Source organism: Podarcis bocagei (assembly GCF_964188305.1).
Source record: "Podarcis bocagei genome assembly, chromosome: 8".
Taxonomy (NCBI): Eukaryota; Metazoa; Chordata; class Lepidosauria; order Squamata; family Lacertidae; genus Podarcis; species Podarcis bocagei.
Genome location: NC_138133.1, coordinates 37,062,623 through 37,090,171, shown reverse-complemented (window position 1 = coordinate 37,090,171; position 27,549 = coordinate 37,062,623). Strand labels below are relative to the sequence as shown.

At 43.7% G+C, this 27,549-nt stretch overlaps 1 protein-coding gene across 2 annotated transcripts; it reads left to right on the top strand.

Moving 5' to 3' along the window:
• The first annotated feature begins 3,344 nt into the window (after nucleotides 1-3,344).
• On the top strand, nucleotides 3,345-24,510 carry CNDP2 (carnosine dipeptidase 2). Of its 2 annotated transcripts, none has more exons than XM_081205630.1 (12): nucleotides 3,345-3,484; nucleotides 7,200-7,292; nucleotides 9,301-9,444; nucleotides 12,562-12,724; nucleotides 13,687-13,775; nucleotides 16,541-16,741; nucleotides 17,880-17,964; nucleotides 20,258-20,418; nucleotides 21,081-21,245; nucleotides 22,759-22,900; nucleotides 23,336-23,483; nucleotides 23,691-24,510. In XM_081205630.1, the coding sequence occupies exons 2-12, from the start codon at nucleotides 7,230-7,232 to the stop codon at nucleotides 23,758-23,760; spliced, it is 1,431 nt and encodes a 476-aa protein (XP_081061756.1). In that variant the 5' UTR covers nucleotides 3,345-3,484; nucleotides 7,200-7,229; the 3' UTR covers nucleotides 23,761-24,510. The 2 variants fall into 2 exon arrangements, with proteins under 2 accessions (XP_081061756.1, XP_081061755.1); XM_081205629.1 differs by lacking the exon at nucleotides 3,345-3,484 and adding an exon at nucleotides 3,697-3,816.
• The last annotated feature ends 3,039 nt before the right edge of the window (nucleotides 24,511-27,549 follow it).

The window sequence follows — 27,549 nt, the reverse complement described above, 5'->3', positions numbered from 1 at the left end:
TCTAGCTCCCTGTGAGTGAATATACCAGCCCATTGCTCCCTATATTTTAAGTCTCATCAGTCATAAAGCAATAAAGCGGCCCTTTGAAAATGAGGTACTTCTCTTATTTGCATTCATAACAAATGGATCTCTTCTTTATATAGAAATGACATGAAACTTATTTCCTCTCCTAAAAAAACCCCGCCTACTGGGAGGCAGTTTTTAAAAATACATTTAGCATATAAATATTTCTTTCTGATATCTGGCAGCCAAGCTGAAACATCACAAGAGTTGGCAGATATTTGAGCGTTATCAGTTGGGCAGTGAAATCTTTTTTGATGAGCCGACCATGTATCTTGCTCATTAATGCCACTAATAAGCAGTAAAGCTGTTGTGAGCTGTTAGAGAAGCTGTACTGCATCCTAATGTAGAGATAGTTTCATTGAGTGGGCAACGGGAGAGATGCAAGTAAAAAAATCTGAGAGAGATGCCATTTTTCATCTGATGCTTGAACAAGAAGCAGGAGGGACCACGCTTTTAGGAACTGCAAAGATGTCTTGTTCTGTATTTTGCCCAGATGCTCCATGTGTATAATGCATTAAGAACAAGATCGTCTCATGCTGACAGTTGTTTTTAATGCTTACATTAAAGCCAGGCACATCTCTCTCAATTGCTGGTTCAGACAACTAATGGGTGTTCTGATAGATGCCTGAATAAATATCCAAAAGCCACAGTAAATTGTGCAGTCATCAAAATACATACCTGGATGGCTTTTGAGTAGGTTGCAAACTTGTACAGCTATGACGTGCTAGGAAAAATATGATCTAGAAGTGGCAAACCAGTTGACTAGTAAGAGCAGAGCATTATGCACAAGCTGAAACAGAACTATACAAAGGAGTAAGGCGGTATTCAGGAGGGTGTTGAATGCTGATCAGGCAATGCTGAATGCCACTATCACTCTGGGCAACAGAGTGGCCTTCCAACCATTTAAGCTTTCACAATGTCTGTCCTCACAGGCCCCTTTCATGCTTTTTTATATCTAGAATACAGTATTAGACCCAATGCAGTGTGTTGCTTTCACTAAAACACACTATTACCATCAGCATGCCAGGTAATATTCTACAAGTTTGCAGTTTAAAAAATATTATTGTTGCTCAGAGCTGGGGATGCTTCTAGGCATGTGTTTATTGCAGCATCCTTAATTGATTTTCTTACATTTATATCCCATCTTTCTTCAGTCATGGAATTCAACCAAGAGCTACATATAGGTCTCTCATCCACTAAGCACACCCAGACCTGCTTATCTTCAGGAAGGTAGTATTCTCATGTGTTTTCAGCTCATACCCTGGGACTATACACTTTCAAAATTAACACATAAGATTAGAAGTTATTCTTGTATTAACAATACAACTCTAGTTGCGTTTACTCAGATGTGAGTTTCACTGAGTTCAATAGCACTTACTTCCAGGTAAGTGGAAATAGAATGCAGCCTTAGGGTGCAATCCCATGCATGTTTACTCAGAATTACAAGACACTGTTCTCAGTGGGCTTACTCAGTTAAGCATACACTTGGGAGCAAGCTCCAAGGAAGCCAATGGGACTTACTTCTGTATAGGCATTGCAAATCTAACACTGTGTGTGACACAATTTCTCTCATATTGCCACTCATTTCAGAAAAAGTGAGCAAGGCAGTGATTTCTGCTTCTTTGTTTAAGGATCACAAGATTTAACTATGTCGAGAAAGGCAGACCTGTGGAATGAGACCAATTTATAAGTGAGGTCCTGCTACTGATGCAACAGAGTTTGATTTGATAGTGATACTGAAAAGTTCAGCATCTCATTACAAAATGCACAGATCCAAACATTCTAATAGCTTACGAAGCCTGGAACTTACTGCAAGTAAATATATGCATTTCTTTTAGTTCAAGATGAAAAACCAGTTATTTTTAGTTACCGCAGTTTTCACTGCTGGCACAAGAGGCCACCTTGTGGACTGTTCGTGCTAGCGCACACCACAGGATTTTTTTGGGTTTTTTTCAAAGGCAAAATGTACAGTATGAAGAAAACCTGCTCAGTTATTTCAGCTGAGATTTTTGGGTGCTGCTTTTTGAATATGAGCTCTGATTTCTTCTGTTTTAAATATGACAACATATTACAGAGCTGTCTTAAGAACCAGGGTACTTAATTTACATTCACTGTGTTAATTTGCTGCATGCCTTTTTCTCTTATACAGTGGTACCTCGGGTTAAGTACTTAATTCATTCCGGAGGTCCGTTCTTAACCTGAAACTGTTCTTAACCTGAAGCACCACTTTAGCTAATGGGGCCTCCTGCTGCCGCCGCACAATTTCTGTTCTCATCCTGAAGCTAAGCTCTTAACCCGAGGTACTATTTCTGGGTTAGCGGAGTCTGTAACCTGAAGCGTATGTAACCTGAAGCGTATGGAACCCGAGGTACCACTGTATGTTAATATTTGCTGACTCCCTCAGGGTTTTCCTTTCTTGGAGGTTTTTAAGCAGAGGTTGGATGGCCTTCTGTCATAGATGCTTCAGTTGACATTCCTGCATTGCAGGGGGTTGGGCTAGATGACCTTCAGGTTCCCTTCCAACTCTACAATTCTGTATTTTGCCAAAGTTGCCTTCTGACTTTTACAGCTTCCTTGATTTGCTCCTTTACTATACTTGTAACCCAGAAATTGTTTGGTGGAAGATATCATCCTCTTGCCTCTCCCTTTCAGCTAACCCCATATCTTCTAGAAACATCCTCTTGTGAAATTATAATTTTCATGCAAGTGGACCGGAGGTGTCATCCTTGCATCTGGCCTTCGGTTTGGCACAATACACACACATATTGTTGTTTCGTCGTTTAGTCGTGTCCGACTCTTCGTGACCCCATGGACCAGAGCTCGCCAGGCACTCCTGTCTTCACATATATCTGTATATATATCTACATATATTATCAGAAACGAACCCCATCGGTCCTTCACCAACCGACTAAACAAACTCGCCCTTCCCTTGCGAATGAATTATTATTTCCACCGGCTGTACTTATATCTAAATTTCGGGCAATCTGTTCCACAATCCGAGTGTGCGGTGGGAGAGGCTTCCCTTTCTGAGTCTCTCCCATGCCTGAGACCCGCTGCGCCAGCCCCTTGACGCAGCTCTAGCAACAGGTCGGCATATTCTCCGGCTCCTAACCGGAAGGCTCACGACTCCCAAGACCTTACGGCCGGGAAGCACCGACGCGAGTCCTTTAAAGGCTGGGCCAGCGGGCTTCTGGGGCTCCTCACGGCCCTCTTCGCTTCCCTTCTGGCCTTCTCTCCTTCCTGCTTCGCGGCCAATGATTCCGAACCGAGCCGCGCGGACGGGCGCTGATTGGCCTTCGCGCGGTTCCAAAGGGGCGGGGCCCCGAGAGGATTTTAAGATCCGAGCTCTGTGCCTTTTGCTCGCTCTTCCATCGCTGCTGGACGGCAACTGCAAAAGGTGCACGTGGGAACGCGGCGCGGGGTGAGTAGCGGCTCCGTCCCGGCACAGCTGGTTCAAGGGGGGGAGGGGAAGGGGGCTGCAGATCCGGGGTGCCGAGTTGGCAAACTTTGCCGGGATCCGCTTCCCTTCCCCACCGCCGCCGCCGCCTCCCGCTTCTCATTGTGGGCAGATGGCGAGGAGGAGCCGCAGGGGATTTGCGCCTGTCGCCTCATCCCTTGGTCCCCTCCCATCCCCTCCGCTCCCCCCGCCACCCTGCAGCGATGGCTGCGGCGTTGATCCTGTCCAGGGGCTGCAGGGCACTTCTCCGCCCCGGCTGCCGCGCGAGGAGGTGGAGACCCGCCCCGATCCGCAGGGTGAGTGGGCTCCATCCAGGCGGTGCTGCGGCTGCGGGACGGGACGGGGGGTTCCTCTTTGGGGAGCGGAATGGGCCTAATTCGGCCTTGGTGGGTCTCCGCCCTGCTTCCTTGGGAGCTGCGTGTCAAAAGGGCGAAGGGCGGGGCCTTTGCTTTCTCAGGGGCTTGAAGGTGTCCTGCAAATGGGGCTGCACGTTGTGCTCAGGGCTGGCCCACCCATGAGGTGAGGCGAGGTGACTGCCTCAGGTGGCACGATTCACAGGGTAGCAGTAGCTGCTGTATATCTTTATCCTCCCCTCCTCCCATGTGCCTGACTTAGATACTTCCTCACTCCTCCTTCCCAGGCAGGGAGGTGAGGGGTCCTCATGTGGTGGTTGGCCTCAGGTGACAAAATGTCTTGGGCCAGCCCTGGTTGCATTGCACCTCAAAGGATCTCATCCCGGCTGCTGCTGCCTCCTGCTGCTGTGTCTTTATGCTCTTTAAGGCAAATGGCATGTGTGGCCTCCAAACTGCATGTTTCTGTGGGCTGTGCCACTGAGGAAGGAGAGCAAGTGCCTCTTGAAAGTGACAGGCCAGTGCAGGATGCGCCATAAAGTGGCATGAACCTGCGCAACAAACTGAACAAGGCAGGCTTCTTAAAACTGTAAGCACCTGAGCTGAACTGTGGGAGAAAGATAAAAGTAGCTTTGTTGAATGCAGGAGCACATATCTCTTGTCATTGCTGACTACTGTTGTCTGTTTTAGGAATGGGCCTTCCATAGCCTCTGCATTTCCACGCTGTAGCAATGGCACTGTGGCAACTTCTTGTACCCTTTCCTTCTTTCTGCCAGTTTCAGTTCCAGTTCCCTTTCGCTTCTCTCTTGTGCAGTGTATCTTCACTGAGTGTTTTGCACACGTGCACACGACAGCTTTATAGCACGATGCAGGGCTATTTGGATTACTGGATTTTTGTGTGAGAAGACTGTGACCTCTGTTCTGGGACTGAAAACAAATTTCTGGGCTGAGTATGTGCTCAAAGGCACATTCCTTCCCTAATTCTAAGAATGCTGCCCCCTCCAACTCTGCACCTTACTGAAATTGGCAAAACTGAGGCATCTGTGACAAAAAAGAATCCCACAAACTAGACTCTATTTGATCTAAAGAACCTGGTGTGCTACTTCAGTGTGTTCTCATGCCCACAAGCCATAAAAACTGTTTTAAATTAATGTTAGTCTAGACTGTAGGCGTGAGTGATATGGTCAAAGAGTTCTGGTTTTTTTTCTCTCTCTCCCATATTTATAAATACTTCTGTGCTGAATGTCTTTAAAAATATTTAAAGGTAGTTATCAAGCAACAATCAATTAAAAATACCTAAAAACAAAAATAACCAGAGAGTTAAAAAAATTAGTTTTGCTGAGCTGTCACACCCTCAGTGAAAAAATAAAAATAAATCACATCAACATCTGCCTTATATTGAATTAGACCAGGGGTCTGCAACCTTTAAGACAAAAAGAGCCACTTGTTTCCGAAGGAAAAAAAACACCCGGGAGCCGCAAAACTCATCATTATAAAAATAACTTTTTTGACACTTTTTTATTATTTCATTGTTTGACCCCTCAGAATTACCCCTCCTCATAGAAATAAACATTAAATTAACAAGTTACCTTTTTTTGTGTGTGTGTTCTTCACTCCCCTTCAAAACAGTGACCAGCGTACATGCCCCCTTTCAATGCAGTGACCAGCGTACATGCCCCTTACAATGTAGTGGGCGGGCGGGAAGGTGACGTCGGGACGGTGAGTGACTAACGCATGCACCGCCCCCATGCGGTGTCACAGCCAGTACATCGCCCGCCACAGTGGGGAGTGTCGGGGCGCACAATGCACCTCCTTCCCTCGCTAGTATCCGCCCCGGAGCCGCGGCAAAGGTGTAAAAGAGCCACATGCGGCTCCGGAGCCGCGGGTTGCAGACCCATGGTTCATCTATTGTCTGTATTGACTGACAGTTGCTCTCCAGAGTTTCAGACAGCATATTGAACCTGATACTGTACCACTTACCTCCCTGCTTGTACAAAAGCTTCTGCAAAAAGTACTTCTTTGGAAAGCCCATTCCAAATCCAGATATCAGAGCAGGAAGCCCCTGGAAGAAGGGCCTAGAAATCTGCCACACTGGGCAGTACATTCAAATATTACAGCTGAGAGTGGAGTGGAATTGCTTCCCACAGGGAAAGTGATTTGACAGCCTCCCCATGGTGGTATACTTTGACTCAAATCTGGATGAAGCCCACTAAAGTAGACAGCATGAATATTTGATTCTATATTTACTGCTAAATGACATTCTACCTACAGCACTGTTGTAAAACTGCTGGCTGCAGAAATTGTTCTTGAAATTATTCTATTAGGACTTGGTGTATGTGGGTGGGAATACTAAGGAATGAAGTAAACAGTAACTGCCATTGTTAAATTGACACTCCAGAGTGGATCAGTTGTGTGATAACAGAAGACCAATTGAAACATTAAACTGTGAGAAAACCTATTTGCCAAGCATGAGAATTCTTCCAAGGCTGGCACAAAGCAAATTTAAAAGTTCAGGTGCTCAGCCACTTTCCTTTGGTGCTCATTAGTTGTGGCATGTTCCTGAAGATGGCACAAAAATGTGCATGACCACTTTCTTCTGCTTATATTGTAAAATGTTGATTGTGAATGGCAGGGCTGGGTGATATATTGTCCAAAACCTGTCTGAAGTCCATATCATCATATCAGTTTCATAATTTTTGGCCTGGCAATATATCATGAATCTTGTGTGTGCACGCCCTATGCAAAAATCACAATGTGGGAAAAACCATGAATCCAGCCAGTGCTTCTCCTAATTCCTGCAGTCCCTGTTAACTCTGCTGGCTCGCCTCTCCCCCTGGCTCCTGCAGAACGAGCTAGTTGAGTGCTCATGAACACACCTTGATTTTGAAACTTGCTGTTGAGCCTCTGCTATGAGATCACTCTTGTATGTAAATGGTTCTCTCGACAGTCCCTGCCGATGATTTGCTCACCACAAGCACTGTGCAGTCTGTCAAGCAAAGAGGAACAAGATATACACAGCTCATCTTAAATTGATGCTTGTCACAAGAGTGACCTCCCCTGAAACTGCAGAGTTTTAAGTAGAGAGCTGACACTGCTTTTCTTAGTTTGCTTACTTCCATCATGTGATCTGCAGAATGATTCATGGTGAGCTGCCTCATTTATCAAGTCCTCATGACTTTCCTGAAACTGCAGTGAGGCAGTTTAGAGGCAGACATTCATGTGTAAAGTATAAAGGCACCCTCTTGTCAGCTAATACTGCAAACCTTTGGAAAGCTCTGGAGTCTAAATATCCTGTCTCCCCTTTCTTCTTTTTTCAATTTGCCTTTTAGATTTTTCAGCCGCACCATTCAGATCAGAAAATGTCATCTGTCCTTGAGCCCCTCTTTGAGTATGTTGATAAACACCAGGACCTGTATGTTGAGGTAAGTGGCCTCTTCTGTGGACATTTTAAATCCAGTCTTGGCTTCCTCAGGCTGCAGAGACTATACCTTACATCCTGATTTTGCTGCCACCAGTAGGAGCATCACTTAGGGGACATCCCGCTGGCAGAGGAGAAAACTTTTGCTGCTGTGCTACAAACAGTGCAGTGAATCCACTGGGGACAAGTTGGGAGATCCTCTAGAAATGGGGGTTGGGGGAGGAATCCATTAAAACCACACCTACCCCATTCTCCTTCTGCTGGATCAAAAGTCGTCCCTGGACTGAAAGATGATTTTTATTCACAGAAGGCTTAAGTTTGGATTCAAACCGGTATGCATATGTTGAGCTGCAAAATTCCTTCTCTAAATAACAGGCTTGTGAAGCAAGTGTTGTAGAGCAGTTGCTGGCTAGTCTTAGTTGACAGCCGAAAAGTTGATCTGGCTGTCCTAAAAACCACATGCTGAGTGGGAGGACTGTATCCTTGGTGGCTTGGGAAGTTTTCATTTGCAGAGCCACCCATCTCTAAATGCTTCCTGTTCCATAATTTTCTTAAACCACAAACTGGTACAGACATACTATTCCAGTCTCACAGTTAAGAAACCCAAGAGTATCGCATGCTTCTCTCTCTCTCTCCACACCTACCACACCTTAACAATGGTTAAGGTTTCCATCAGCGCATTGATAGTACTAGACAAGGAATAAAGAACATTAAGCCTGCATTAGCCATAAGATTCATGGGCCGCAATGAAACCTCTATAGTTGCTGTTTCCTTTGCGGAGAACAACACATACAGATGATCAGGAGGTTGGAGGACAATATAATTCATGACTTATTTCCATGAAGATTTTCAAAATTCTTTACTACTTAGATTGAGGAGAGTGTACATTTTCTGCATCTGGACAGTATTGGTTCAGACTGCAAGTGTGTGTGTGCGCGTGCGCGCTTTTGTGTGGAGGAGCATTCATTCATATGATTCCTTAGCAGCAATCTGAACTGGTTTAGCTTAGACACAGGTTTGCTGCCTCATTTAGAGGCCCTTGGATGGTTTGTGAAATGAATGGAAGACTGGGAAATGGTAACAGCGTTTTGCAGTTGCATCCACACATGCACATATATTGTGAGTAGCACTATCACTTGGCTGGAGGAACTGAACCTAGTCATGGCTTGGGTGTAGCCTCTGAGCACAATTTAAGTGGTGACCAACAAGTTGTTTGTTGACAGAAGCCAGAAGCTCCAACAGCCCTTGTAAACAGCCACTTTCATGGGGCCGCTTGTCACCATGACAGTCAGCCATATTGAATAGAAAAAGCCTGTGTGTAGTCATAGGAAACATGGGAAGCTGCCTTTATATCGACTCAGGCCCTTGGTCTATCTGGCTAACTGATACTGTCTACACGAACTTGCAGTAGCTTACCAAGATTTCAAACAGGGGTCTTTACCACTTCTATTTGGAGACACTGAGGATTGAACTTATGATCCTTAGTGTGCAAATCAGGTGGTCTGCTACAGTGCTGTGGCTCTGAAGTGGGCTTTACTTGCTCCCACATTGTGCTTTGAACTAGGCAAATGCAAAGAGGAGTGCTGGAGTGTGCCCATAAACAAATGTGATAAATTTCAGCTTTACTTTAAAATCAGAAGGTGTACTAAATGGTAAAAGGGTTGGGAGCCGCTGGGTAAGAATAGAGTGAAAACACTATTTAACACATGACATTGTTAAAAAAAACACCTGGCTTTTTCCACTCTGGTTTGCACCCCACCTCCCAAGATTGGCTGGGTGGGGGGGTCTCTGGTTCTCTCCAGTAATGGGGCAACGGGGCATGTGTGTGTGTTTGCACGTGCGCACACACACGGTTGGAAAATGGAGAGGAGCATTAGTGTTTCGTCTTCCGAAACACCCACCTTTGCAGTTTGCCTCCTCTAAAATCCTAGCCAAGCAAAATAAAAGCCTCAGATGTTTTATTATCTTTCTCATCTCCGGTCCTGCTTCTTTCCTGAACTGCTTACCTATAGCGGCTGGCCCAATGGGTGGCTATCCAGAGTGTGTCGGCATGGCCGGAAAAGAGGGGAGAAATCAAACGAATGATGGAAGTTGCTGCCAAGGACATTGAGCGGCTGGGTGGCACAACAGAGTTGAAGGATATCGGAAAACAGAAGGTAGGTAGATTTAGCCAAGGTAGTGCTTTCAATTGGATACAGCACCCTGGGTTAGGGGTGTTTCCTATGTCCTGTTATTGCCTGTGGACAATTGCTGTACTTGTCTGGTCCTGGGGGGAGAGGGGGCGGCTTAGAAGCAAATAGCAGCACCCAGCTGCCAGAACTGTGCTACAGTTGCTTAGTTTACTGCCTGAAGATCTCCATTTGTGCGCTTGCTTCACATCTTATAAAGATTGCTGCTTTCACTGTCTTCTTTCTAAGACCTAGCATGGCTTGGCTGTTGGGGGACAAATTTCTGTATGATCTGGAAGGGAGTCTTGGGGGTTGCTGCTTGAACCATGAGCCTTGCTTGCTCTTCAAAGCCTTGTCTTCGAAGCAAGCTGTATCATGCTCAGCCTGTTCCATTTATTTATGTGGGTTGTGGGTGATTTTGTTTTGTTTTGCTTTTACCTTCAAGGGCAGGCTTGGTCTTTGTTTTCTGGTAGCCCTGCCTTTGTCTCAGGCTGTGTATCAGTGGTTGAAAACCATTGCCATGTAATAATAACAACTCTAGTTTTGCATTGGAGCCACTTGGATAAGTAACATTTTTTCAATCCAGTGGCTGTTTTGAGAGGACCACATCAAGGGAGGGAAGAGTTGTCTTCCCTGCCTGCTGCAACCCTGATAATGATCACACATCCCTTCTGATGCTATCTCTACTTTTAAAATACCTGTATTAAATGGAAAGATGTGTTAGAGCCACAAGCTAGATGTGATATTTAAGTCTCCAAACTTAGTTTTGCCAACAGCAGCTTGTACTACTTCTGCTTAGGAAAACTTTTTTTAAAAAATAATTTTTATTAGCCGGCCAATCAAATTAAATCACATCACATAAGTTCCGAATTACAAAGCCGAATTTTACATTTTGTTGGGGGGACCCATATTTCAAGATCCGAAGGGGGATTCTGATCATCTTCTTGCTACTGCATTTAATGTCCAAATCAGACCAAATCAGTCCAAACAGAGTTCATAATTCTATCCAGTCTTATCTTGCTGTTTCCACATCACATCTTGTTCATATATTTTCTCTTTTTTCTTTATGATCTCTTCTGATAGTCTCCTTAAGCCGATAAACACATATTAATCCTGTGTGAATTTTTCCGTTCTTCCAAACCTCAAATCGAGATGGTTTCCATATATCATCACCTTCATAGATAACATCGCTCTTTCCATCATTATCTCGTAAAACTGTCGCTCTTAAGTCCCTCTGAGGAGTTTCACCCACAATATAAAAGCAGCTCTATTTCTCTATTTCTCCTCCCAGACTCAAGACCTCCGACAGAACTTCCCAATATGGCGACGGCATTTTTAACTGCGTCATTCCAGAGCTCTTGTACATCCCACGCTCTTCTCAAAACATGCCTTGGTTCGAAAGTTTATCTCCACACAGTCTTAAATCCACAGCTTAAGTCCTTAAAACGACATTTCTGACTCGTGAGGGGAGGGGATTCTTGTTTAATCACATAAGGAAAGAAAGGAAAGTTTTTTTCCCCTCCCCCATCAGTCATTTGCCATACCGTATCTTGGCGTATCTTCTCATGATTTATTCTTGTCTTGTTTTATCAGAGATCTCTTCTGTTAGCAGTCTTTACTCCCCCTCCTTCCTTGAAATATGTGCAATTAGCTTCATCCAAATTGTTTCTTTTGAAGTTCTTGCAGCTAGTGGCGTGGATCAGGGACGGCGTCCAGGAGTGCCGGAATCCCACAGGAGGGCTTTGTGCCTAGTGCCCCCACCCCCACAAATTCAGGGGTGGTGTAGGGCACAGCAGGCAAGGGCAGTCCCCCCCCCACCATCCTGGGGGGGGGGTAAGGAGGCTAATTACCCCCATCATAGCCTCCAAATTACCTCGTGTGGGTCGGAGAGATGTTATTGTCAGCCATCTTCTGATGCGCCCCCTAGTGGCCCCCTCTGCTTAGGAAAACTTGCAGCTCTCCATTCTGTCATTTGTGTCTACAGCAAAAGGAGTTTGCTGTAGACCAGATGTAGGGAACCTTTTGCTCTGCAGATGTTGCTGAATGTCCCATCATCCCCAGCCATTTCCCATGCTTGCCAGGGACTGATAGTTTAGCAACAACGTACAAATTTAATAAATAATAACATATCAAATATCATCTGATGGGTGAAAGGTTCCCCACTCCTGCTGTAGAATGTCACCGTGACATTCAGTGTCATGTGAATCAAGTCAAACAAGCCCTAGCAGGAAACTTGGAAAAGGAAACCACCATATTTCATGACTCATTTGGTTTTAATATGTAGAAATTAGATTCTGCTCTCTGTGTAACTCCCAGATGAGCTGATTAACTATGTTATAGGAACTTGTTTAATGTATTGAATGGTACCTTTTGAATTTGCATTCTTTCCCCCCTGCTTGCACAATGTAGCAGTGCGTTCCTTGCAGAAACTTAAAATTATTAATAAATATTTCCTGCGAACTTAAACAGTGCACTCAATAGTATTCATTTCAGAGTTTCGCATATTTTCTGATTGCAGACCACCACATGAGTTGCATTTTCAGCTGCATTATAGAAGAGAAGGCACTTCTTAAAACCCTAGTGTACCTTGTTTTTCAGAAGCGTAATGCAATGTTATCACATGAAAATGCATTGGCTGGGTGTTTTTACACTGCATACTTGCATCCTTGGTATCTTAAGAAAATATGGAAGCTGCCACAGGAGTTTAGGCAGCCAAGGGGAGCAGCAGCAGCAGAAGGAAATACAGGGAAGGGGAAACAGGTCAGGGCTGCTAAGGAACAGCAGATCATATGTGGCCCACAATACCTTAAAGCAGGGATGGGGAACCTGTGGTCCTCTGAATGCTGTTGAACTACAACTCCCATCAGCCCCAGGCAGTGTAGGCATGGATGGTGGGGGTTATAGTCCAGCTGCATCTTCATGACCACATGTTCCTCTCTCCCTCTTTGGATACCTGCAATAATAATACAGAAATGTGCTTTTGAGAACATTGGCTTATACATCTTGCAATGGAATTCATGGTACCTCAAATAATAATAATACGGTAATAATAATAAAGGCCCTTAGATGCATTTTGCCATTTACAGTTTGCATCTCTAATTCTAGCTGCCTGACGGTTCAGAGATTCCTCTGCCTCCAATCATTCTGGGCAAACTTGGCTCAGATCCTCGCAAGAAGACAGTTTGCATCTATGGACACCTGGATGTACAACCTGCAGCACTAGACGATGGCTGGGACAGCGAACCTTTCACCTTGGTGGAAAGAGACGGTAAGGCATGCAAACACCTGGCTTGCCTCTCTATGAATTTTTACCTGCAAAGATAAAATGCCTGTCAAGCTAGACATTACTCTAAAAAAAAGTAGCAGGAATTCCAACCACAGTTAAATGCAGATAATGGTGAAAAATACAATAATGGTGCAATGGACCTGCTCTCCACCCACCCACCCATCCAAAGAAAAACCCCAGTAAAGACTGGGAATGCTCAGTAGCCAGGAAATACTCCATCTTGTTCATTATAGTAATAGGTAGGCTTGTGGTTGTTGATTCAAAGGCTAACGACTAAGCTAATTCCAGCCTTCACAAACTGACACTATGGTAACTATAGCTTCCTTGCAGCTCTCCATCAAAGGTTCCTTCAATGACCATTTCCTTGTATGGGATATTTTCCTGGTGGTGCAAATGTGTCACTTGGGCTGGCTCAATTCTTATTTTGGGGTTCCCTTATTGATTTGTGGCAGCTGTTGCCATTGCGCAAAGATAACATTTTGCCCCAGAGAATGATGATGCAGCTTGAAGTGGAGTGTTTACTAATGATGAAAATGCATGATTTGGACTATCACTATTCACATTTTTTGGTGTAGGGTCAAATAAACTTAGGTTGTTCACAGAGCTCTTTGTTGAATAAGGACCTGGGAACCTGGAACTTCAGAATCATAAAAAAATGTATAAGACTGTGATAACTAAGGACTCCAGATATTTTCCAACTACTGAGGGTTTAGATCTTCCCCTCAGTAGTACCAGTTTGCTACTAATTTTGGTCCTGGCTCATGTACTAGAAATAATTTTCTGCTCCAATCTGCTTTTGTTTTGCTGGGGTTTATTATTATTATTATTAATAATAATAATAATAATAAATAATTTTATTACTTTATAATGGTATGTTGTTTTGGAAGAAACTGCATGGCCTGTGAATGGTTTTAATTAAGAGTATTGTCACTCCTTCTGCCTAGGAAAGCTGTATGGCCGAGGGTCCACAGATGATAAAGGCCCAGTGCTTGCCTGGCTGAATGCTCTGGAGGCTTATCAACAAACTAAACAGGTATGGTTTGCATTCTCTTTCAGCTTGCTTCGCTAGTAAAAGATTAAATTTTTGACCTTCACTGTTTTAAACTACTGCAGTTATCAGCAAAGATAATGATTAAACCTGCTGGATACAGAATTAGTCCAAGAGCCATGGTTTGTTATCTGCTGAATGGCAAGTTTTTTGACTCTCTGGAAGTATTTGCTTGTTCTGCTCTCCAAGGCTGCAACAAGGCAACACTAGGCAGGCTATGTTTTAGGTTTGCTCCTTTTACCCCTTTCTTAGTCTTCATCATTGTCATTACCTATCTAGTTCTGAAAATTTCCTAGGCACTATACAAAGATGAAAAAATGAGAGTGACCTTGTCCTCAGGTTTACAAGTATTGGAAGGGAAGATGGAAATCAAACAGATATGAATACCCAAGACTTTTAGTTGCATGGACTGGCCATGGAGGAGGAGCCAAACAACAATTGGTCTCTGTGAAGATGGTGGAAGGGGTTGTGCTGCCTCCCCCCCCCCTGCTCAGCTGCAGCCAGGTGGAATGACTGCAATTGCCACATAGCACTAGATTGCTGAGGTTCAGCACCAGGAGCTGCTCTGGTCCCAAGCCTGAGCTCCTGCTCAATGTTCTGTTCTATAGAATTGTAGGGTTGGAAGGGTCCCCGAGGGCTATCTAGTCCAACCCACTGTAATGGAGCAATCTTTTGTCCAATGTGGGCCTCAAACCCACAACCCTGAGATTAAGAGTCTCGTGCTCTACCAACTGAGCTACCCTAGCTTTTGCCAACCTGCTGCCCTCCAGATGGGGTTGGAGCACTATTGCCATCAGCCCCAGCCAGCCACCAGGTTGGTGAATGCTATTGTACTGGATAAGTGAGAAGGGCAATTTAGGGTTGACAGCGGGGAGTGACTCCCACAGCACATGTCCCCTGAAACACACAAGCACTGCCCATTCTGTTAGTTGTTTAGGGCTGGAGGAAGGCGAGGCTGTTCTAGTCCTGAGTAATTTGCCACCAGGGGCATTTGCTATTCATAACAGAAGAGCGGTAATTTACAGGCTGATTTACTCAAGGAGTGGTACAGACATTATGTCCTCTAATCCAGGGGTGGGGGAAACCTGTTTCAGCCAGAGGAATGCGTAACCACCTGGGGGCTCCATGCTGCCATGTGGGGCAGAGATAAAAGTGGGTGAAGCAACCGATTTTATCTTTATACAATAGCCTAATTTCTACACCCTCCACCCCTCTGTATCCTCCATCAGACAAGCAAGCAGCATTATCAGAATTCAAGGACACATTCTAGGCAGGCAAAAACTCTCAAGGCCAGTGAGGGGGGTGGCTAGTGAAGAGATATGGCCTAAAGCAGGGATCGACAAACTATGGATCCTGGGCTGGATCAGGCCCACCTGGGTCCTAAATCTGGCCCATGCCGCGAAGCCAGAACCCACCGTGAAGCCAAGACTCCTGGCGATGGCAATGGGAGGAAGAAGCCGAGTGGTGGCAGCTCTACCAATCAAACGCTGCACCTGGTTTACCTCAGAGGCGTTTGATTGGCAGAGACGTTCCCGCGCTGCGTTGAGGTAAACCAGGTGCGGCGTTTAATTGGCAGAGCCTGCCGCTGCTCAGCCTCTTCCTCCTGCCGCCGCCACCCTGGTGCTCCTGTGGGCCAGAGAGCGGAGCAGACGTGCTCACTCTGCCTACCCCTGCTTCACAAGAAGTTATGGCGGCGGCGGCAGCAGCCCCTGGGAAGGTAAGTGCAGCGCCTTCTTTCTCTAGACGGGGAGGAAGCCTGTGTCGGTCACCCCCGCCAGCCTTTAGGCAAATGAGGCAGGCAGCAAACCGAGAAGGCGGCTAGGGCTGGGGGTGAGGTGGGGAGGAGGACTACTTGCCCCCCTCGCAGTGTGCATAGGAATTCGTTGTTTTAGAGTCTGGCCCTCCACAAGGTCTGAGGGACAGTGGACTGGCCCCCTGCGGAAAAAGTTTGCTGACCCCTAGCCTAAAGTGTATCCAGAGGACCAGATAGAGAGGCACAGAGGGCTGCATCTGGCAAAGGTTCTCCACTCCTATTCTAATCCACAGGTTTGGAACCACCCAAATCAGTCGAGGGCCACTTTGATGTGGGCTAATATAAGACGTCCACATCAGTACATCAAGCAACAAAAAATGTTGCAAACAAAACTTTTGTCTTGATGGAAATAGTAATGTGCCCCCCCCCCAAAATCTGGATCAGAACCATAGCAGAGGGGCTAAAGGGTTCAAGTCCTCCTTATCACCCATCCTGTGCCAAACCTGCCAGCTACTCTTAATAAATTCACAGAGTTTCCAAGGTGTGGTGTCTGGCCCCTACATGATTTGCAGTTCTCATTTCCAGTTGTTAAACAATACCAACAACCTCCACCCCACACACCCCAAATTATGCTGCTACAAGTTTGGAGGGAAGGGAAACCAGGAATGGAGTTTTGTGTGAAGGGACTGTAAGCTTAATTCTGGTACTGAAAACAGATTCCTGGACTCTGATGTACTTGTGGATGACCTATCCTATCTGCCTTTCTTTCTGAGCCACTATTTTGCACTTTGCTCCAGCTGCTGGATCTTGAGGTACTAGAAAAAAATAAATGGAAATACCTCAAGTTTGTGAAATGCTCTTCCCCAGGAGGCTTGCCTGGTGAAAAGTTTTCTCTTTAAACAGGTGTTTGACTGATTAAAACCTGTTGCAAGCTTAAATTGTGAAAAACACTGTGCACACCCTCTTCAGCTCATTCTGTTCCATTTTCTCCATACAGGAAATTCCGGTTAATGTCAAGTTCTGCCTAGAAGGTATGGAGGAGTCTGGCTCTGAAGGCCTTGATGATTTGATTTTTGCACAGAAAGATGCCTTCTTCAAAGGTGTAGACTATGTTTGCATCTCTGACAACTACTGGCTGGGCAAGAAGAAGCCCTGTATCACCTATGGCCTGAGGGGCATCTGCTATTACTTCATAGAGGTAAAGATTAAAAGAACAAATATTCCAATTAAAGAAGACAAGTATACTTTATGAGTTGTATTCAACTTAGTTTTACTCAGAACAGACTAGTTGAAATTCCAGGACCTAACTTAATTATGCTCATTAATTTCAACAGATCTACTCGTGAGAAAAACTTACTTGACCTAAGATACTAATTTTATTTGTTGAAGAGTCGACATCTGTGTGGTTGACTTGTTTGAACAGAAGTATGCAGAACTCCAAATCTTGCGTAGTTTTAGAAAATGCGATAGCACTTGGCTTATGAATATTATTTATATACAATTATAAGTGTGCATCTGTAACACAGTAATAATGGCACTCTAGTGTCTATCAAACATTATAGGTGGAATTCAGTGTCACACTTTGAGAAACATAGCATCTGTACAAGCATTTCAGCTTGTCAGATGGAATGATCCTCTGTCTCCTCCCCCATGTGCTGTTCTTGGGGTTCTCCTGATGCTCCCCCCCCCCTGCTACTTTCCATGGGAAGAGAGTGGGGGAAAGCCCCAGTGAACCTTTGGGATGCAATTAATAGTCATTATTCAAAGGCTGTTGTACAGGCTGAACAAACCAGGTAGAGTCTTGCAAAAACTGTTTGTTGGGCAAAAACGTGGACCTGGTAACCATCACTGTAGGTCCAACTTTGAAAGGCATGCCAGCCTCCTATCATTAATGTACCTTAAGAGCAGATAAACTGGATAAGAAGACAAATGTATTTATATTTATTCTAAATTTGTTTTCTGCTGCATGCAAAAAGAGAAATGAAAAAGAAAATCCTTGAGCAGAAATCTGGCTTATTCCTGACACAGCAAAAGTGCTTTTAGTGGCTTGGTTCCTTCGGACGATTCTTTCAGCTTTGCATAAATATAGAACCAACAGTGCAATATTTTAGTCGATTTCAATTTTAAGCATAAGCAGAATACTGAAAATGAGTAGTTTTTTTTAAAAAAAGATTATCTGAAACAAAAGTTCCAAACAGCCTAACTCTTACCTGGACCCAATGGTATAATAAGCTGGTGGCTACCAGGTAATTCTGAAAGATGGAAATAATGATGTGCATGTGATTGTTAATGGATTGTGTTTGAGGTTTGTTTGTTTGTTTGTTTCTGACATGCAGGTGGAATGCAGTGACAAAGACCTTCACTCTGGAGTTTATGGTGGCTCAGTGCATGAGGCTATGACGGACCTCATTGCTTTGATGGGTAAGTAGCTCATACCTCCTAGTTCTGCTCTTAGAAATGGGAATCTTCTAGCAACTGCAGAAGAAATAGCAATGTGCTTGCAGTTCAAATGCCTTCTCACTGGGGGAAAAATAAAAGCAACACCCCCACCCCTGCCAAGTTAGGGTTTATGATAATAGCAAGGTTAACAATTGATGGACTAGCCAGAGTGTTAATGAGGGCAAAGATCCATTTGTGGGGCAAAGGTATACATAAATAATCTGAGTGTAAATGTTATCTACAAGGCACAATCACAAGTTTCTTCTCACCTTTTTGAATACTGCTTTAGTTTATGCTGAAGCATGCAGTTGAGTGTGGACTCTGGTTGCTACTCAAATCTTGCACAAGGCAGACAGCATTTAATAAGAAATCTGGTTTGTATGTGTTAAAATGGTTAGGTGGGTGGACAGATAACCTAATTTATATTGTAAACCACCCTGTGATCTTTAGGTGAAGGGCGGTATAGAAGTAGTAGTAGTAGTAGTAGTAGTAGTAGTAGTAGTAGTAGTAGTAGTAGTAGTTGTTATGGCTTGGCTAGACTTTCCCCCCTCCTGTAGGTTCCTGCCAATAAGTTGCAGCCCTTCACTCTGTGCCCCCACCCCCAATCTGACATCTGAAGGGCAGCCATGAGACAGCCCAATTTGTTGTTCAATTGAGCTCCAGGCTAAGACTTTTTCTGTTCTCTCAAGTCATAAGATTGTGTGACCTGGTAAATGGAATGGATAGATAGATAAATAAATAAATGGAAGTTGCTGATACATTCTCTCTTCCCCTCCTGCCCTCCCTGAGTGGTAAGAGTGCTGGACTGGAAGCAACTTTGGGGCAGCAGGTCAGATGGGAGCCGGTCCATTTTACAGCACAATCTCATACTGCTGAGATGACCACATTCCCTGTCTAGAGTTCTTAATTCAAGTGGGTTGAGTGATTCAGTTGGATTGAATAGAAAAGCATTTTGCTTCCGTACCAAAGGATGTGTTGGCTCATAGTGAATCTTTGCTGCCTCTGGCTATATGCGAAAATAGTGGTGAACTGCTTTTGTTTGAAACAAATCATACTTCAACTGGACTGCTGCACCTTGTGATTGTTGCTGGTGCATCAAACAATGGTTGTGGTATGCAGTCACATGAACAGTTCAGTGCCTTGGTGCCTATCCACTCATCCATCACTTTGGCCACATGGACTGGTCTCTCATCTTTACTTGAAGGAAGGCCTGGGAATAATGATTTAGCTGATGGTTGTTCCAAATTTTCCTTGGCTCAGTAAATAAATAGAGTTTACTGCTTTTGCAGTGGATGAACAGGGGCAATCTCTGAAATCAGTCTTCACTCAGGGGATCTTATGCAAGTAGGGAGAACCTTTGGACATCACCAGCAGTAATAAAATCTAAACTCCTAGAAATTAATTACTAGAAATAGGTGGCTGGCTAACATCACGCAAGACATCTGTAAGAACTGACTGTGCATAAGTCATGAGCAAGCAGCTATAGCAAAAGACTTGGGGCTTCTCTTCTGTTTGTGTTTCTGACTTTTGCACTGGGAAAGGTGAATCCACATTGCAGTTATCATATTTATGCTCTAATTCAAGCTTAAAGGTGAATTAGAACGTTTAAAAATGAGGTTCCTTAAAATAAAGGGAAATATTTGAGGCCTTTCATTGTTTTATGCAAAACGAATGACTGCTTCAGTCTCTGAATTTATCAGCCAAGTGAGTCGGCAGAAATGTCCTAAAAATCGGAGGTGGGAGCACAGTGGAGTGCTCAGATGACTATCGCCATGGTGTTCAGTCGGGGCTTGACCAAAACAACCACTCTGTGAATTGGCTGTAAGGCAGATAGCTTAGCTGGCGGTTCTGAAAGCCAATGAAAATATCAGAACTGAAGACTTCTCAGTTTATTTGTTTGATTTAAAGTTGCTGAGGATGTTAAAACCACTTGGAAAACAGGATGCTGGCTGTGCTACCTCTGTCACAGGGATTGAGGAATTTGTGGCTCTCCGGAGGGTGTTGGGACTTCAGCTTCCATCAGCCTGAGCCAGCATGGCCAACAGTCAGATATGATGGGATCCATCAATATCTGGATGGATCATGTTTCCCATCTTAGTCCTATCAGCCCTCAGTGATCAGGTGCCTATTGTACTTTCCATGAACTCTCCAGGCTGCTATTTCAGTTCGATTTATGTGACATGGAAGCAAGAGGTTTATGAATATCAGCAGGCAATATTTGAAGATTTTTGGTTTCTCTGGCTGCCTTTGGTATTATATGTCTTCTTTGTTGCAGGCTGCTTGGTGGATAAGAAAGGGAAGATTCTCATCCCTGGCATAAATGATGCAGTGGCTCCCCTCACTGATGAAGAGTGTAAACTTTATGACCAAATTGACTTTGATATGGAGGAATATGCAAAAGATGTAGGAGCCACACGACTACTGCATGCAACAAAGGTATGATGGGTCTCTTCATCTTTGGGATCCAGTTCCTCTAGCAATGAAGAATCAGTGTTGTTACATATTTTCCCCCATTAACACTTCCCTGCCCCAGCAATATAAGATACATATTTCCCCCCATTAACACTTCCCTGCCTCAGCAATATAAGATACATATTTCCCCCCATTAACACTTCCCTGCCCCAGCAATATAAGATCCATGCTATAGTGACCTCCTAACTGGACTACTGCAACCTTTTCTGTGGTGCCTCCTCCCCATCTGTGCAACTCACTCCCTAATGGGAGGAATTTGACCCCTTCATTGAACGTCTTTAAAATTGTGGTGGGGAAACTTTTTGGCCTGGTGGGCCAGATCACCATCTGTGCCCACTCCCTCAGGCCAACTCTACAATTCTATAATTCTATACATGCCATTTAGTGGACAGTAGTTGCCATGTTGGTCCTAAAAAATAGAAGGTACATAATGACTATCATTTTTGATTAGCATAGAAAGGTGGAAGAGTGTGTAAGCTTCCAAACACAATGGTTTACACATTCTTCTTCTATTCAGATTGGCCCAGTAAGTTGATAGTTTTTTTCGACTTAATTCTGGCTCTAGACTGAATACTCATAACTGCTTCCAGAATCCTATCATATCTCTCCTTCAATTCCCCTTCTAGAAAGATATATTGATGCACAGGTGGCGATACCCATCCTTGTCCCTGCATGGAATAGAAGGAGCTTTCTCTGGATCGGGAGCTAAAACTGTGATTCCGCGGAAAGTGATTGGCAAATTTTCAATCAGACTGGTGCCAGACATGACTCCAGAAGTTGTGACTGAGCAGGTTTGTTTGTTTGTTTGTTTGTTTGTTTGTTTGTTTGTTTGTGTGTGTGATAATCCAGGTCTAAGGCCAGCCTGAGATGAATCTCACCAAGGGTGGTACTCAGCCAGGTTTAACTCAAGAGTAGACCCATTGAAATTAATGCACATAGTCAGGCCCATAAATTTCTGTAGGACTACTCTTGAGTAAAATTAGTCGTCTTAAATAGAAGGCGATGGGATGGAAAGCAGAAAGAACAGAATGAAATTCAAAGACTATTTAGCTAAATATGTTAAGATAACTTAATTGGAAAATTTTGCAAATATCAGATCAGCTTAGGATTTAAATATGTCTTGTTAGAGAATAATATGTTTAAAGTTAAAATGAAAAGAAAGAAAGATGTTAAGTGATTAAGTTAATTTTATGAGAAAATTGGTTTAGGAAAACTGTTACAATGATATACACTGAAATTCAGCCAGGGGGATTTGAGGAAGTCACTTAACAATGTTACTATGATTGGATTAAGTACAATTAAGATGTACGTATGTTTGTTTGTTGGAAAATTTTGGAAAACCAATAAAAAAAATTGGAAAAAAAGGAAAGCAGAAAGAACAGGTTGCATCCAGTGAAGTTCTACTTTGAGTTGACCCCTTGAAATGAATGGATGACAGCTAGTCGTGCCCACTTATTTCAAGGGGTCTTCTCTGATTATAATTAACATTTGATGCATCTCTGCTGTGGGGAGGGGGAGGGAAGCAGAAACATGTACCTCTGTATAGGACAAAAAGTAAACACGAGTCCCCTGAGTTTAGTGTCCCTCTTCGCTTTATACTCAATCTTATATTTGTCCATCTTCTCCAGGACTGTCTGTTCTGACTGGCAGTAATGGACCTTAGATGGACACAGTGTATTGTCTTCATGCTAGAAAAGCCCTCATTTTCACAGAGCTCCAGTATTTATAAGCTGCAGCTCTCAAACATCTTGGTAGTAATGGTGTCGAAATTAATTGTGCTGTTTATTCCTTGATATGGAAAATACTAATTATGCACATTAGACAAACAGTTATTAATTGGAGCACTATACTAGCAGCAAGAGCAGCTGTTAAATTTATAATTGGACAGATGCAGAGGTCCTTTTCTGTGACAGGGAAAGGCACTCCCTCATGGGTTAAGTGGTTTTTGTAGGTTTGGAGTTTTTTAAAATAAAAAATCTTCCTTGACATCCATCAACCCCATCCACAAATTTATTCAGGTGAATCACTTGTTTTCTGTGTAGCTAGGCATTTTGTGGATTTTATGCTAGGATAGTGTGAGACAGATGCATAATTGGGATACTAAATATTTGTGTCTACGCAATTCCTGTTTTGTCCCTGCTCTGAAAGTGGGCGAACTGCATAAAGGTGATGCTTAGCATTTCAGATGTAGTTTCAAAACTTGCTTTCCTGACTGCAGGTTAATTCATGCATAAAGAACTGAGCACCAATGCAATTGCTCCACTCTTCTTAGAAATCTTAAGGTTTATTCTTTTTTTAAAAAAGGTCAAAGATTACTTGTCCAAAAAGTTTGCTGATCTGCACAGCCCCAACAAATTCAAAGTGTACTTGGGTCATGGTGGAAAGCCTTGGGTTTCAGATTTCAACCATCCCCACTACATGGCTGGAAGAAGAGCTATGAAAACAGGTGAGATATTGAAATCCTAATCAAAATGGCCCCAATAAGAAAGAGACCTATCCCCTTGGAATGTAGCAGAGAGATTAAAATGGGTTTCTTGTGTTATGAAAAGCAACCTTTTATCAGTTTTGTAATGCCCTGCTTAGCTGTAATGCTGTTGTGATTAATTATTACTTTGTCCCAGGGGCAAGCATTATTCTCTTGGTGCTTGTACACATTCATAGAAAAGTACTTGAGGGATATTAATCAGAAGAGAGAGAATTTGACTGACGGGTGATTTGTTAAGCTGGGATCCCATCATTCATGCTAGCTTGCAAGTGATGCAACCTGCAGTCCGACAACATCTGGATGGCATTTTGTTGACTACCCGTTTGTTAAGTTTTCACTTAAAGATGAAAAATTGTCAGTGTTGTGCACTGTATTTTCACTTCTCTCCCCTGCTAGTCTTTGGCGTAGAGCCAGATTTGACCAGAGAAGGAGGAAGCATTCCTGTCACCCTGACCTTCCAAGAAGCAACAGGCAAGAATGTAATGCTGCTTCCTGTTGGCTCTGCAGACGATGGAGCCCATTCTCAGAATGAGAAACTCAACAGGTAAGGCATATTGTGCATAAGAGAGGCAGCTACTTATGTTTCTATAGGTGCACCTGTCTAGACCTAAGAGAGGTAACTCAGGACAGTAAGTACCTGTGATTCTCTAGGCTGACACAAATACATACTGTATTTCTGTGCCCTGCATTTTTTGCCGTGGTGTTGATGAATTTTCATTGCATCCATTAATCCTAGATTTCTTCTTCCTAGGTACAACTATATTCAAGGTGTCAAACTCTTGGGTGCATACCTTCATGAAGTTTCCCAGTTGAAGGACTGAATCTATATTTCCTTCAAGCAAAGTTGCTTTGGGACCTGAAAGTTACTTCCTTGCAACTTTTTAAAAAGTGCACTATTTTCGTCTCCTCTTCTCCTGCCAGACTAATTCACACTGGGATGCCTGGTGAAATATTTTTGACTCCATATCGAGCACTTTATAGCGGCAGATCAACAAACAACAAAAATAGTGTGCTCAGTTTTAAGTACAACCACAGGACTATAAGGCCCTAACCTACTTATGTACTGTTTCAAACGGAAGATAAAGGGTGGGAGAGAAAGGAAGTCTATTATTTTCCCTTAATCTGATGTGTCAAAGTAGCAGCAAATGACCAGTAATGCTTCACCCAACCTTTCACTTCTACATCCTCCTATAATCATCATTTTCTCTTTAAATTTATCACATTAAATTTTACCAAACCAGAATTTGAGGGCAGCTCCCAGATTTTTTACAAGGCAAAACCTCTTGTGTTTTCTGTTTAGAAAAAGAAAGTCATCATGAAAAGTTTTCAAATGATCTGGCGGGGGGGGGGGGCGGGGACTTCAGTGGGTGGCAATCCCCTCCCCACTGTGATACTCCTGGCTGTGAGGCTGTGTCTCGTCAGACACCTGTGCCTGTTAGGAATCTCTGCAGTCCTTGAAGACATCATATATTCTGAGCTATTAATAACAACAAACTGGTAGTTTTTCTAAAGCATTATTTGTACTCCATGTGGAAAGCTGCTAAATAAAAAAATTGCTCTGGCGCTACTAATTCTGTGGTAGCCTTGTTAAAAGGGAGAAAGCTTTAGGTGATCAGTGCATCAGAAAGGCAAGACTACACATCTTCATGGGTGTGTGCATATATTTGTGATGAGAGAGGAGTTTTGTGTGAATGTCATAAGCCATGGTTTATCATGTTTGGAACAGGCTACCATGAACTTTTTGACCATGCACTCCTTCCTTTTCCAACATGGATCTGAGGCAGAGATTCAAAGCTTTTTCTTTTTGATGAACTGCAGTTTAGTGTTATGCCAAAACAATAAACTGTGGTTAACTTTAACAGTAATCTGTGGAAACATGCTAGCTTCACAGCCCATGGTTTAAAGCTGGCTTGTTTCAGCTGTTTGAAGGTATTGTGGGATACAGTCCACTGGTGTAGTAGGTAAGGAAGCAAAAATAAGTATGTTCTTATGTAAAAAGATCCTTTCGTCAAAATGTTATGTGACTATTTGTTTCTTGAAGACTGTGGAAGGTAAGAGATCAAAGGTACAAAGTTTGGCTAATTTTATTACCCTGCTTCCTAAATGCAACAAAACTAAAGAATCCCTTTATATATTATACTAGCTCCAAAGTCACTAATCCCCAGATCAGGAACTTGATTTGCTCCACTTCCAAGCAAATTCTTCTGCACCCTCCAAGACCCTACCTATTGTTGGCAGCAGCGGAAAAAAGAAAGGAAGAAGATGTGGATATAGCCCTGACCTGGGCAGAGCTCAGGGGATGCGAAAGGACCTTTCCTTGCACAGATCAGCTGACACTGGGGTTGTGTGTGTGTATGGTGGCTGCACACATTTTTGGCCACACATGCAGCTGGCATGCATTCCCTGCAGCCATAAAGGCCCCAAAGTTGATCCAAACGTGTGGGTTGATCATATGCATTGATACTGTTGTATCTGGGCTATTGATGCATATGCCCGAGTCATCTGAACATCCAACCACTTCAAGAACAGTTTAGTGGTTTCCACCCGCTTAACTACTGAACAAGACACTTAAGTATTTTAACTATTATACGTATACGAGAACATGCTGGGGGCATGCCAGGTATGTGTTGGATGAATATTTGACTCTGGGAGTGTTTATATGTTACTATGGCTGAGAGCATATAAGGGCCCTTTAGTATAAGAGTAGATGTGCAAAAAAATTAGCCTTGCTTATTTGTTACTTGTCATCCCAGCTCTTCAGTCATAAGTCTCCCAGTGTGGCTTACAGCTTATTAACAAAAATCAGAAATAATTGAACAGCAGCTGCATAATTTCACAGTAAGACACAGAATTTCAGCAATCAACGGAGATAAAAACCATGAAAAAGCCTGAGTGACTTAACAAGGGCTTCACTTTGTGCTAGAAAGGCATCAAGGTCTGTCTCATGCAAGTGTTCCTAGGGGGGAGAGCATTCCACATTTGTGGTACCACAAAATGGAAGGCATGTTCCTTGGCCGTTACCCACCGCACTTTGGGTAGGGAAGGGGGTCCCCCCAAAGCCCTCCACCGAACATCTTGGGCCAACTCATGTGGAGAAAGACAGCCCCCCAGGCACCAGATTTCTAAGCTGTATAGGGATTTAAAGATGAGAAGCAATATCTTGAATTGTATACTGGTAGGGGCTGCAGTTGTTTCAAGACAAGCAAGAGGTATTCTGTTCAAGCAGTCCTAAGGCTGAATTCGTAATCATACCATATTTTGGGCAGCCTTCGAGAGCTGACCTGTGCACAAGCAGTCAAGAATGTTACCGGAGCATATCCATAACTGAATTAGCTCTACGTCAGCAGGGTTGCATTTCAGCTGGTGCTCTAACCAAAGTTAGTGTAACGTGCCTCAAGCCCGCTGAATTGACTGGTTGCCAAAGGCACCGTTGAAGTGAATCTGAAGGGCTCTCCAGATGTTGCTGGACTACAAATCCCATCATCCTTGACTTCTGGCCATGTTCGCTGGCTTTGATGGAAGCTGGAGTGTAACGACATAGGGGAAGCCACAAGCTCCCCACCTCTGAAGGGTAAAATGCTTCATATTCAGGAACTGCATGTGCAAAGTGCAGTAGCAGTGTGTGAGTGGGCAGAGTGGCATGGATAAGTCAATGGGGAGTCTCTGGACCCCTACATCTTGGACCCTCATCCTTGGTGCTTATTCACACAATCCCCAGGGCTTTTCCCCCATCTCAGGTGGACACCATTGTCATAAGAAAATAACGGAGGCACTTACAGTGTGTTCCAGCACCTCTTTTTCTGGAAAAGTAGCGCTGACAATCCCTACTTTGGCACATGGCAGTGTTGCCATCAGAGGGCACTCCTACCCCTGTTGTACCTTGCCAGCTGCTACTGGCAAGGTACAATGTCCATGTGGCTTCAATTATGGCTTCTAAATACATGGCACACATTGGGTCACCAAGCTTCTGCGGGTCTTATCTACTCTAAAGTAAATCTAGTTCAGTTTAATATGACTTACTCCAAAGTAAGTGTGTTTGCAATTGCGGCCTAACCAAGGCTGTCCTTTTATGGGGGATGTATGAGTGGAAATGTTTGCTGGCTATCAAGAAAAAATGCTGGATCTGCTCCACAGTTACTTTCAATTTGTGAGCTGAATGCATTGGATTAAAATGTAATGAATTTGTGATTTAATGCTTATGGTTTTTTATTTTATTTTTTTAAAAAAGTGGTGGTGGTTTTTCAGCAGAGGCCAGGGATTCTTTAGTTGTGATTCCTGCATTGCAGGGGATTGCCCCAGATGATTCTTGGGATCATGTCCACCTCCACAGTTCTGTGACAGGAATGGTTTTTTAACCTGACGAAAACACTTGCTCATTAATGAAATTATGCTGGGAATCTAAACCATTTGTCAACCAACATATAAAATGTATATTGAGAGAGATTAACGAGAGAGATTCTCAGCAGCTAGCCTGATTGTGCTGTTATGTATTACCATGTTGACCTGTGAACCTTGGAATACCAAGGTGAGTTTTCCAGATTGCTTCAGTACTGGTTTCAGTGCTCTTTCTGCAGTGAAGTTTTGTTGCAAAAGCTGCTTAAAGTGTTTGC

Excerpts from the sequence above, each read along its gene's own strand:
- CNDP2 (XM_081205629.1), top strand. The coding sequence starts at position 3,724 with ATGGCTGCGGCGTTGATCCTGTCCAGGGGCTGCAGGGCACTTCTCCGC. Across the intron at positions 13,776-16,540 it reads CTTATCAACAAACTAAACAG|GAAATTCCGGTTAATGTCAA; the intron begins GTATGGTTTGCA and ends TTCTCCATACAG. Across the intron at positions 21,246-22,758 it reads CAGAAGTTGTGACTGAGCAG|GTCAAAGATTACTTGTCCAA; the intron begins GTTTGTTTGTTT and ends TTTTTAAAAAAG.